Below are 13,411 nucleotides of genomic sequence, written 5' to 3' on the forward strand. Positions count from 1 at the left end.
AACTCCTAATATTAAGATTTGACTAAACACATTACTCACGAACGATGGGTAGAAATCAGAAAAACAGGACAGAGAACACTATAAATATGAGAACCAGGAGTTATGAAGAGACAGCAGAAATCACGAATACTGACCTACTAGAAATGCAAGAAGGGGAGTTCAGAATCTTGTTGTTCAATATGATGAAAGGTTTTAAAACAAGTATAGAGGAGGTTAAAGGTGAAATAGAAACACTAAAAAAGAATCAGAAAGAGGTCTGGAATGAAATGAAAGAGGCAATAAGTGAAATGAAGACAGCAATAGAAAGAAACTCTGGAAGATTAGATGAAATGGAAAACAGAATATCAATATTAGAAGACAGTACATCCCAAACCGAAAACACAGTCAGCGATATACAGAAATCTTTACAGCAACAAAACCTAAACATCCAGCAATTATGGGATAATATGAAGCGCCCTAATTTACGGATAATAGGCATTGAGGAAGGGATAGAGGTACAGACCAAGGGCATATGTAATATCTTCAAGGAAATAATCTCAGAGAATTTTCCAAATATGGAAAGAGACTTGAATCTTCAAGTACAGGAGGCATACAGAACTCCACTGAGACAGGACCAAAGAAAAACCACTCCACGCCACATAATAACCAAATTGACCAGCATAGAGGCCAAGGAAGGAATCTTAAAAGCAGTGAGAACAAAAGGACAGGTGACATATAGAGGCAAAACAATAAGAATCACCCCAGACTATACAACCCAGGTCAGGAATGCTAGGAGAGACTGGTACGACGTGATTCAGACCCTGGAAGAACATAACTTCCAGCCCAAATTAATCTATCCAGCAAAACTACTATTCAAGATCAATGGGGAAGTCAAAGTCTTTCAGGATAAACAGAATCTCAAAAAATTCATGAATTCAAAGCCAACACTAGAGAAAATTCTTAAAGAAATAAATCATAAGGAAGAAAAAAGAAGCAGACTCCAGAATCAGAGAAGAGAGGAAGTTAATAAGTGGGCCATTTAAGTAAAGAAGAAAGATCACAACACCCAAGAGTAGACAGAACACAAAATGGCAGAAAACAAAAAGCATATTTCAATAATATCACTTAATGTCAAAGGACTTAACTCACCAATCAAAAGACATAGACTGGCAATGTGGATTAGGAAACATAATCCAAAAATATGCTGTCTGCAAGAAACTCACCTCACAGCCAAAGACATTCACAGGCTGAAGGTGAAAGGATGGAAAAAGATATACCATGCCACCAGTGACCGAAAAAGAGCAGGGGTAGCAACCCTGATATCCAACAAAACAGACTTTAAAATAAAACACATCAAAAGAGACAAATCAGGGCACTTCCTTTTATTAAAAGGAACAATACACCAAGAAGATATAATGATACTAATTTTTCCCTAGGCTTCTTTTTCCCATTTGGGATAATCTTTAAATCTTTAGAATAAACTCTACCATATTAAATCCTTTTTTATCCCCTAAATACTCTTTTATTTTTATACTTCCTTACCAAAAATTCTCATACTCATGTCTTTTCTTCACATCTCTCTCATTTCTACATACTGTTTCCTTTTTGTGTGTGTGTGTGGTACTGGGGATGGAACCCAAGGCATTCTACCTCCAACCTACACTCCCAGCCCTATTTTTTATTTTTTATTTGGAAACAGGGTCTCACTGAGCTGAGTTGCAAAGTACCTCACTAAGTAGCTGAGGCTGGCTGTGAACTGCGATCCTCCTGTCTCAGCTTCCCAAATGCTAGGATTAAAAGTGTGTGCCACCACGTCCAGCTCATACTGATTCCTTTCTGCCTTAATTCCTTCCTTAAATTTACATTTTGAAGCAATCCTTCCAAAAAATGTTTTCAGATTATAAAGATGGTATTTATTTATTTAATTTATTTCGTGCATTGTAGTCATACATCTTAATGGAGTACAAGATGGTAGAGGCATAAACATACACATCACTCATTTAGCTCTTCCACAATTCTCATCCCATTCACTCCCCTCCCTCCTTTTCATGTTTGGCTTAGTGATTGATTTGATATATTTGTGAATGTACATTATGTACATTAGGAAACTTGACTCTTCCCACCCTCCTTAGTTAACTCACCTTATTTGCTCGCCACTAAGCCAAGAATGGGAAGGAGGGATGGGGAGGAAATGGGGTGGTGATTGTGTAGGTCTAATTAGGTAATATGTGCATGTATGTCTACACAAGTCTTGTATCCCATTAAGATGTATGAATACAATGCACCAATAAAAAAATTTTTAAATGAAGGCCTTACTTCTCAGGTGAAAAGTTTAGATGAACATTTAATTTGTTTAGCAACTTTTGTCATAGGAGAGGGATCAGACTAAATGGAAAGAGAGTCTGGTATTTTTGTGAGTGTAATCATCTATGCAGTTGCAAATAAGGAGTCTGAATGAGATATAGGTCGTGTGTAAGTCTTTCTTGAGTTAGCTCTTATTCAGATCCACAGATGTCAGGTCCTTTTCCATCAGTAAACAGATAAGAACATATTATTTATTAACAGGGGGTGAAAGAAAAGGGGAAAGACAAAGGAGGAAAGCAGTCCCCCGTTACACTATGTTATAAATACACACATATATGTAAAATATATGTACATATATATAATTTGTGGTACTGAGGATTGAATTCAGGGGTATTCTATTTCTGAGCGACACCTCCAGCCCTATTTTTATATTTTATTTTGAAACAGGGTCTCATCAAGTTGTGGAGGGCCTCACATGGTTGCTGAGGCTGGCCATAAACCTGTGATCCTCCTGTCTCAGGCTCCCAGGTACTGGGGTTACAAGTGTGCACCACCACATCCAGCATAAACATATTTTTAATTGTTTTGGAAAAGCTAGGAAGCCAAGCATTACAGAACTCATGGTTTTGTACAGAGGGATTTTTTATTTTTTAATTTCTTAATTTTTTAATTTTTATTTTTTATAAGTGGAACATATTGAAAGTGGTGTACATTTAGATTGTGCTTCATGCCCTTCCCCCTCCATTTTCCTTCCCCCCTCCCAATAGAGAGTGTCCAGGTTAACCATGTTGTATTTATGCTATTACACATATTCGTATGTAGCTCCTCCATTGAACAACCTCAGCTTTCTTCCTCTCCTATCCTTCCATTCAAGGTTTGCTGAGTTTTCCCCTCCATCATCTGGAGTCCCCATAGAAGGATTTTAGTTACCCTCTTGTTAAAGGCAGGAATAATATATTTTCTGGATACATCAGGAATTGTGTCCCCAACACAATTCCAGGGCTTTTGGAGATTCAGGGGACCTGGCTGAAACAGGTTCATCACAATAGACTTTGGATAGTGCTGCAAGTGAAGATAGGGATTGGTGTTAAGAGGTGAGGTCTCTGGAAAGCAGAAGACCTCATGGAGAAGAAGTGATGATAACGGAGTCCCACGGCATTTAACTTGTTCTCTTGGGAACAGAGGATTAACAAGAAAATTGCTTTAGGGGTAGAGAAACGTTCTCTAGGGTACTGATGCACTTGGGGCTGGAACACCAAGAGCAAATGAGCCTCCTGAGCAGTACATGAAGCTGTACTTAGCTCCCTGCCTCCATCTCCAGGTGTGTATGACCTTGGTCTGGGTGGGACATGGCTGTTGTTGACTTAGAGTCCTGCATCTGGCTTGGGCACTGACTCAGCCTCCCAGCCATCTCCTCCGGTGACACAGCTTTAATATCCAGTGTCAACCATCCAGGGAGGAGCGTGGACTTCCACATGAGAACTTCCATTGAGAAAATCATCCAGGTGAGTCTGAGAGCCCTGCAGGTGCCAGAGAAGGCTTCTGAGAGTCTGGAAGCTGAGGTCATCCAGGGTCACCCGAGAGTTTGTCTCGCCCAGCCCCAAACACAGAGACAGCTGTGGGTGTTTGCTCTGTGTCCTGAAGTCGCTGTCATGTTTATTTACATGACCAAAAAGGAGCAGACACAGGGCCAGTGATGTGAGGGTCGCTGTTGACAGTGAGGTTACAGAAATGGAAGCTGAAGCAGAAGTGGCTGAGAAGATCAGCGTGGCTTTCATATAAGTAGATTGTGCATCTGAAGATCTTTGCAACCTGTGAGTGAGGTGAGAAAAAGAAAGGTACACTACCCATGGAGGGGCTCACAGAAAGGCCAGTGTCCCAGTTCTGCACCCGTTTCCTGGTTGTCAGCATCCACAGAGTTTTCCAGTTCATTGTTTCTCTACTGACTTGGAATGCTATGTTCAGTCAATAAAAAGTTGAAATTTCTATTTAGTGAAATCTGCTTATCTTCTTAATTTCAGGTTTCTTTATTCAAGATGATTTGGGCCACTGATAAACTGGATACAATGCATTCTTTCTTTTGTTAAATTCGGTTTAAAATATACTTATATTGGTGCATTGTGTTTATACATCATAATGAGGCTCAGAGTTTCCTTCTGGATCCTGCCCTTCTCTCTCTCCTTCTCCCTACATGTTATTGAGATCAGTATTGGTAATTTCATACAAATAATGCTAGGTATAATGCTTTATTAATGTTCCTCTAGAATGAATTGTTTACTATCTTACTGAGGGGACTCACTAAAGGGGAATAAATTCATACATAAATATAGGAATTTGCATCTGGTCTGTAGGACAGAAACAAACATTTCTGCAGGGTAGCACTGCATAATTGTGTCTCGTCCCTTTTCTCCTGGTGTTTTTGGTGGTCACATCAACCACATGGGGCCACAGAATGACACACAGATTACAGAATTTCTCCTTCTGGGATTTTCAGAGGACCTGGAGCTGCAGCCCCTCGTCTTTGGGCTTTTCCTCTCCATGTACCTGGTCACGGTGCTGGGGAACCTGCTCATCATCCTGGCCATCGTCTCAGACGCCCACCTGCACACGCCCATGTACTTCTTCCTCTCCAACCTGTCCTTTGTGGACATCTGCTTCACCTCCACCACCGTCCCAAAGATGCTGGTGAACATCCAGACACACAGCCAGGCCATCACCTACGCAGGCTGCATCACCCAGATGCAGTTTTTCCTACTCTTTTCAATAGTGGACATCTTTCTGCTGACCATAATGGCCTATGACCGCTTCGTGGCCATCTGTCACCCCCTGCACTACACGGTCATTATAAACCCCCGGCTCTGCGTGTTGCTGGTACTGGTGTCCTGGATCACAAGTGTCCTGCATGCCCTGTTACAAAGCTTAATGGTGCTGCGGCTGTCCTTCTGCACAGACTTAGAAATCCCCCACTTCTTCTGTGAACTGAATCAGGTGGTGCACCGCGCCTGTTCTGATACCTTCCTCAACGATGTGGTGATGTATATTGCAGCTGTACTACTGGCAGGCTGCCCTTTGGCCGGCATCCTCTACTCTTACTCCAGGATAGTTTCCTCCATCCGTGCAATCTCCTCGGCTCAGGGCAAGTACAAAGCCTTTTCCACCTGCGCCTCTCACCTCTCCGTGGTCTCCTTGTTCTATTCCACCAGCCTGGGTGTGTACCTGAGTTCCGCTGTGACCCAAAACTCTCGCTCCACGGCCACAGCCTCGGTGATGTACAGCGTGGTCACCCCCATGCTGAACCCCTTCATCTACAGCCTGAGGAACAAGGACATCAAGAGCGCTCTGGGAAGACTCCTGGGGAGAGAAGCTCTGGGGACGTCAGTGGTACTGAGACTGAAGACGCGCCCGTGACTTGGGGCTCAGAGCCTCAGAGCCAGAAACGGGGATTCTGCCCTCAGAGGGCCGGGGAGAGCCTCTCTTCCTATTTAATTCCTGGAGTTTCCTTTTCTTTCATTTCAACTTCTGACTACAATGTACTTGCAGGACTCACCTTGTGACTTTCTGCTCCTGTACCATCTGGTTCTCTGTGCATGTTCTCATTTTCCAACTTTGCCAAAGTTATTCCCAACTTCAAATCAGAACGACTCTGAAATTTCATAATTTCATCTCAAGTGATGTATATCACACTAACAACACTTTTTCTAATTTTATTTTATTTTATTTTGGCACTGGAGATTGAATTCAGGGGCGTTCTACATCTGAGCTATAAATGAAACAAGTTCACAATGCACCCCTTTTTTGGAGAGGAGGTACTGGGTATTGAACCAAGGGCCTTCTACCTCCAAGCTGCACGCCCAGCCCTATTTTTCTTATTTTTTATTTGAAATAGGGTCTCACTAAGTTGCTGAGGCTGTACTTCTCAAACCTCGTGATCCTCCTGTCTAAGCCTCCCAAGCATTGGGATTATAGGCATGAACTACCATGCCCAACTAAAAGTAAAATATATCTGAGCCAGATGTTCAGAAGCAGTTCAAATTCTGACACGTTGCCCTTTCCCATATGTTGTCGTACTATGTCGTGCGTTTGAAATTGCCCTTGCCTATTTGCTTCTAATAGCAGCAGCTAAGTGAGGCAGCGTGGAGCCTGCTGGTGCTGTGTGGTCTTATGATGTTCTAGATGCGGGAGCACGGAGGTCTCAGCAGGCTGTCGGGAAGCTCACTTTGCAGACGGATGTAGAGGCGTTAGATAATAAGATAAACAGAATCAGACATGAAAAACACTGAAACTTGAATTTCTGCTATTTTTACCCTGTCCATGTGTCCATTCTGTTACAAATTGAATATGTTCATGTCCTCTTAAATGTGCTTATGTTGAGATCATAACTCCCAGTGGTCCTGTCGGGTGGGTCCCCAAACCATTCCCAGCTCTATGTGTAGGAATGGAGACAGGTTTCTAAGAGAATAGGCCACAAAGAATGGACTTAAATAGAAACTAAATGAGTAGCTGGACACAGTAGTATACATCTGTAATTTCAGTACTTGGGAGGCTGAGACAGGAGGATCACAGGTTGAAGGCTAACCTCAGCCACTTAGTGAGATCCTCAACAACGTAGTGAGACTCTGTTTCAAAATAAAAACAGCTGGGGGTGTAGCTCAGAGGTAGAACATCCTTAGGTTTAATCCCCAGTATCTGAACAAAGCTAAACTAAATAATATATTTTTTTTAATTTTATAATCTCAGAATGATGCAAAAAGATGTAATTTATATCTTTGAATTATCAGATGGTTTATACATATAAAATTAAATCACAGATCCTATGATATAAACATGATATTTTTAATTGTTTTGGGAAAACTATGAAACCAAGGATTGTCGTACTCATGGTTTTGTATCAAGGGGTCATAGTTACCCTTTGCTGAAGATGGGAGTAGTGAGTTTTCTGGATACATCAGGGCTGTGTCCCCTACACAAGTCAAGGCTTTGGGGGACTTTAAGGGACCTGGACAAGACAGGTTCATTTGTCCCAGGTTAGATCTCTGGGAAGCAGAAGAGATTATGAACAAAGAACAATAAATACCAAGTCCCCTGACATTTAACTTGGTATCTTGGAAACAGAAAACAAGTGAGAAAAATTGCTTTGGGGGCAGAGCAGCGTCCCCCAGGGCAGTAACGTGCTCAGGCTGGCACAACAAGAGGAAACCAGCCTCATGAGCTGACACATGGAGCTGTACTTCGCTTCCCCGGTGTCCCCGATGCATGTGGCGCTGGGCGGTGTGGGTCGTGGCTGTTTTTATGTTGGAGTCCTATTTCTGGCTCAGACACTGATGCATGACCCCTCCGGGCTGTCTCATCTGGTGATACAGCTTCAGTCTCCAGCGTCAACCATTCGGGGAGGAGTGTGGACTTTCACAGGGGACCTTCAATTGAGAAAAACATCCAGGTGAGTCTGAGAGCCCGGCAGGTGCTGAGAAAGCTTCCCAGAGGCTGGAAGCCGAGGACATGCACCTGGGGTCACCCGAGGGCCCGGCCAGCCTGGTCCTGAGCCCAGGGCCAGCTGTGGGTGTTTGCTGGGTGCCCTGGAGTCGCTGTTGTGTTTATTTACCAGATCGAAAGAGGAACAGGCATGGAACCCATTTCTTCTTTCTGAGATGTCGCACCACAGTTTTCTGGTTATCATTTTAATGGAATTTTATAGCTTATTGTTTTTCTACTGTATTGTAGAGTGATATTTTTGGTCCTAAAATGTTTTAAATTTTGTTCAGTGAACTCTACCTTTTTACTTCCAAGTTTCTTGACTTATTATTTGAGATTATTTTGTCAACTAATGAAATATATATATATTTGTGATGGCTCTATATGTTGCTTAATTCTGAGGTCTTTGCTTTTTGGATATTTTGAAAGATCTGTTATCTGAGGAGCCACCTTCATTTGTCTGCAGATAGTCATTTAAGCCAGCTTTTATTTAATTATTCAAGGTTCTCCAACTAAATTGATGTATATCTTTGTCCTATAGTGAATGTTCATGTTTACTGACAAAATTCCTGGTTATCTACTTCCATCCTATTTCCAGAAAATGACAGAAGGTGTTCTTTATAGCTGAGAAGAATTCTGTTGTGTATACACACCTCATTGTCATTATCCACTCAACTGGGCTTTTGTTTGTTTGTTTGTTTGTTGTTTTTTGGGTTTTTTTGTGGTACTGGGGATGAAACCCAAGGGCATAACTCCAAGCTATACCCTTAGTCTTATTTTTTATTCTTTACTTTGAAACAGGGCCTCACTGAATTGTAAAGGGCCTCACTGAGTAGCTGAAGCTGTCTGTGAACCGTGATCCTCCTGTCTCAGCCTCGTCCATTCATCTGTTGATGGACACCTAGGCTGGTTCTATAATTTGGCTATTGTGAATCGTCCTGCTATAAACATGGCTATGCATGTACTGCAATAATATTCTGACTTCAATTTATTTGTTTATACCTCCTTAGGATGTATAATTGCAATGCACCAATGAAAGTATTAAAAATTCCTGATTCACAGCTTAGCTGTCCACAAACATGAACTAATAAAACATTGTGGTATATTCATATGATGAAATTTTTTTGTAGTACCAGAGATTGGATCCAGGAGCATTCTACCTTTGAGCTACACTCCCAGCCCTATTTTGCTTTGATTTGGAAACAGATCTTGCTAAGTTGATGAAAGTCTCACAACTTGCTGAGGTTGTCCTCAAACCTGCAATCTTCTTGTCTCAGCCTCCCAAGTACTGGGATTACAGGCGTGTGCCACCATACCTGGCTTACACAACGGGATTTTACTTAGTTTTAAAGAAGAACAAAATTATGTTATTTGCAGGGAAGTGGATGGAACTTGAGGACATTATGCTAAGGGAGATTAGCCAGACTCAAAAAGCGAATAATTGTATGCTTTCTCTTATATGTTGAAGCTAGTTAGAAATTAGGAAATAAGGGTAAATCAGAGAGAAGAGCAGAGATTCCAGTGGAGCGATGGAGGGTGTTCAGAGGATGGGGGAGAAGGGGGTAGAGACATAAAGAAGGTAAGAGTTGAAAAACTGCTATGTACATACATGTAACTACCAAACTGCAAAGCATGCATGGAGAAGGGGATGAAGTGGGGTGACACCTAGAGTGAGTTACTCACTGAGATGTGTGCACGTATAATCCCATCACTCTATATCACACTAGCATGTTTAATCACAATATACCAATAAAACAAAAAATAATGTCTTTCTTTTTGTGTGTGTGGTACTACACATTGAACCCAGGAGCACTCTACCACCAAGCTACACCTCCAGCCCTATTTTATTTTTATTTTGAAACAAAGTCTAGCTAAGTTGCTTCTCTAAACACGAGCATGCATGCATTGTCTGACTTCAGTTCCTTTGGAAAGAGTCCCAGGAGAAGTATCACTAGATCCTATGGTGGTTTCACATCCAGTCTTCTGAGAAACCTCCACACTGGTCTCCATAGCGGTGGCACCGGTTCGCAGGCCCACCGACAGTGTAAAAGGGCTCCTATTTACCCAAGTTGTCGCCAGCATTGACTATTGTGTTCTTGATGATTGCCATTCTAAGTAGAGTTAGATGGAATCTCAGTGTAGTTTTGATTTGCACGTTTGTAGCTGCACAATTCACAGTAGCCAAACTATGGAATCAGTCTAGGTGTCCATCAACAGACGAATGGATCTCAGGAATGCAGTACGTATAACAGCTCAAACTTTGCTGTTCTTTATATATTTCCTGTTTTGAAATTCTGCCTGATTTTGTGTGTCTTGGAACCAAAAAGTGATGATTTTGTTCCCTTTTCAGAATCTTTGGTTTTGATGTTTTCTCGTTTTTGCAAGGCTGCAGAGGGCATAATTGGCATGGGAGTCCCGGGAGACATGGGGAAGTTTTCCCCTCACTCAGCCTCTCAGGAACTAACTAAATTAGTCACTTTCTCCCTTAAGACCTTGTAACTTCTGCTTATGCAACAGATTGCTTCTTTTTTCTTTTTTCTTTTTTCTCTTGATACTGGAGATTGAACCCAGGGGCATTCTACCTCCAAGCTACCTGCTCTGTACTTTTTGGCTTTTATTTTTTTAACAGGGTCTTGTTAAATTGGTAAAGCTAGCCTTGAACCTATGACACTCCTGTCTCAGCCTCCCCGTACCAGAATTACAGGAGCGCATCACCGCCGCTGGTTAGGTTGCTTATACTCTATAAAAGCAGGGTAGAATGTGGCCATACCAAAAGGAGCCCAAGATGTGCATCTGGGGATTTACAAGCTGTCATTTATGGGCGCCATTTTCATGTCCCTTTGATGATAGCACCTTGTGCAGGCAGCTTTCCTGGTGCCAGTTCCTTTAGAATAGTGTCACTGGGAGAGAGAAGAACATGGTACTAACACAGGCCCAGGAGATTGTGACAGAAGGTGCATTTTTAAGTGGTTTGTGTTGTGTGTGTGTGTGTTTGTCTTTAGGCTTGAGAGCAGGAGTCAGAGAAAGAGGAACTGGGTTTAATATGTTCCAAAATGTAACAGGTCTGAAGGCAGCGGAGGCGGGTGTCCATTCAGCAGGGGCCTCCTGCTCACTTAAATGGAGCAAGTGCAGCCACCTCTGGACAGAGTCCTCGTGTCTGGAGCATCACAGCAAAGGGCCACTTCACTCTGCATTATTCTAGGGAACCACCCACACCAAATCATCATTCTCTTTTTCACACTGGCTTCCTCACTGCGCTCGAAAATCTGCAAGAAGCACCTCCCTCAGGGCCTTTGCACTGGCCACTGCACCTGCCAGACACACAGTCTACAGGTGGTACTGTGGCTCCCTTCTTTTTTTTCCCCCTTAGAAATCACATTTTTTATGGATGTAGCACCAAGGATTAAACCCAGGAACATTCTATCTACATTCCCAGCCCTATTTTATTATTTTTTTTATATTTGAAACAGGTTTTGCTAAGTTGCTGAGAGTATTGCTAAGTTGCTGATGCTGGTCTCGAACCTGTGATCCTCCCATTTCAGCCTCCAAAGTACTAGGATTGCAGGCTTGCGTCACCATGCCTGACTGAAGATCTCCTTTCATACATAACTTTTCTGCAGGTTAGACAATAGTATGAAATAACACTTCCTCCCCACTTTGTCCTTTGCATTGGCTTTTTCTTCCCTCTTCAGAGTAACTCTTATCCACTGGCATGCCATGTGTTTATTTCTTACTTGCTATATTTGCGTGTGTTACTCCCCTTACTTGTGTTAGGAATGCTTGCTTTTCTAGGATCAGTCAGTTACTGCCTAGACACTGCTGGAACACAATCATCGCTAAATTGTATTCCTCTAATGCACGAAGGAAACACAAACTTTTGAATCCATAGCTCACTAGGGACAGTCTGAGAGTGACAGCAGTTCTGAATCAGAGAGGGAGGGTGCAGATTCACACCCAAAACATAAGAACCCACGTGCTGACTGTAGAATAGAAACAAGAGCATTTCTGCCAGGCTGCTGCTGCATCAATGTCTCATGTCTGTTTTCTTTCTATCTTTTTGTTGTTGTTGTTGTTGTTGCTAGTTACATCAACCACATGGGTCCAGAAAATGACACAGGAATCTCAGGATTTCTCCTTCTGGGAGTGTCAGAGGACCCCAGATTGCAACCCTTCCTCTTTGGGCTGTTCCTGTTTATGTACCTGGTCACGGTGCTGGGGAACCTGCTCATCATCCTAGCCACCATCTCAGACGCCCACCTGCACACGCCCATGTACTTCTTCCTCTCCAACCTGTCCTTTGTGGACATCTGCTTCACCTCCACCACCGTCCCAAAGATGCTGGTGAACATCCAGACGCACAGCCAGGCCATAACTTTGAAGGGTTGCATCAACCAGATTTACTTTTTCATCCTGTTTGGAGTTTTGGACAACTTCCTTCTGACTGTGATGGCCTATGACCGCTTCGTGGCCATCTGTCACCCCCTGCACTACACGGTCATCATGAACCGCCGGCTCTGCGTGCTGCTGGTGCTGGTGTCCTGGATCACAAGTGCTCTGAATTCCTTGTTACAAAGCTTAATGGTGCTGCGGCTGTCCTTCTGCACAGACTTGGAAATCCCACACTTCTTCTGTGAACTCAACCAGGTGGTCCTCCTGGCCTGTTCTGACACTTTTCCTAATGACTTGGTGATGTATTGCGCAGCAGGCCTGCTGTTTTGTGGTCCCCTGGCCGGCATCCTCTACTCTTACTCTAAGATAGTTTCCTCCATCCGTGCAATCTCTTCCGCTCAGGGCAAGTACAAAGCCTTTTCCACCTGCGCCTCTCACCTCTCCGTGGTCTCCTTGTTCTACTGCACGTGCCTGGGTGTGTACTTTAGCACATCTGCCACACACAACTCACGTTCTAGTGCAGCAGCCTCAGTGATGTACAGCGTGGTCACGCCCATGCTGAACCCCTTCATCTACAGCCTGAGGAACAAGGACTTGACGGGGGCTCTGAGAAGACTCTTCAAAGGGAAGATGTAAGAGGGACTGTTTTTTTTTTTTGCAGGTCTGGGGATGAAACCCAGGGGCATTCGACCTCCAAGCTACAAACCCTGCCCAATTTTTAATTCTTTATTTTGAAACAGGGTCTCACTAAGTTGCAGAGGGCCCCACTAAGTAGCTGAGGCTGTCTGTGAACTGCAATCTTTCGATCTCAGCCTCCCAATGCTGGGATTACAAGCATGCCCACCACGCCCGGCTAAGAGGGACATTTCATTTATTTATTTTTTATTTTCAATACAATTTTTTTATTGAACATAAGTGGTATACATTTAAACTATACTTGGTGCCTTCTCCCCACTCCTGTTTTCCCTTACCCCCTCCCACCAATGATTATCCAGGGTAACCATGCCATATTCATACTTTTACACATATTTGGATGTAGACCCTAAGAGGGACATTTTAAAAGATGTGTTTGGAGCCCAGGATTTTTAAGCCATCACCCAGATATTGTAATTCTTTTGTTGGATCAGGAACCGTATCTTGTTTTTTTCCACTGATTTTCCAGAATTTTGATTTCTTAATTTCAACTACTTCATTGAATTTTAAATATACTTTTATCGGTACATTATAACCATACATCATATTGAGTTCAGTGTGATAGAAACACATGCAC

At 42.8% G+C, this 13,411-nt stretch overlaps 1 protein-coding gene across 1 annotated transcript; it reads left to right on the top strand.

Moving 5' to 3' along the window:
- Window positions 1-4,722: 4,722 nt before the first annotated feature.
- Window positions 4,723-12,777, top strand: LOC308276905 (olfactory receptor 1174-like; the record flags this gene model as incomplete). The annotated part of the gene is made up of 2 exons (XM_080715859.1): window positions 4,723-5,657; window positions 11,835-12,777. The coding sequence occupies 2 exons, from the start codon at window positions 4,723-4,725 to the stop codon at window positions 12,775-12,777; spliced, it is 1,878 nt and encodes a 625-aa protein (XP_080571985.1).
- Window positions 12,778-13,411: the final 634 nt, after the last annotated feature.

The sequence above is a fragment of the Muscardinus avellanarius genome, assembly GCF_963383645.1.
Source record: "Muscardinus avellanarius genome assembly, chromosome: 18".
In the NCBI taxonomy this organism is placed as follows: Eukaryota; Metazoa; Chordata; class Mammalia; order Rodentia; family Gliridae; genus Muscardinus; species Muscardinus avellanarius.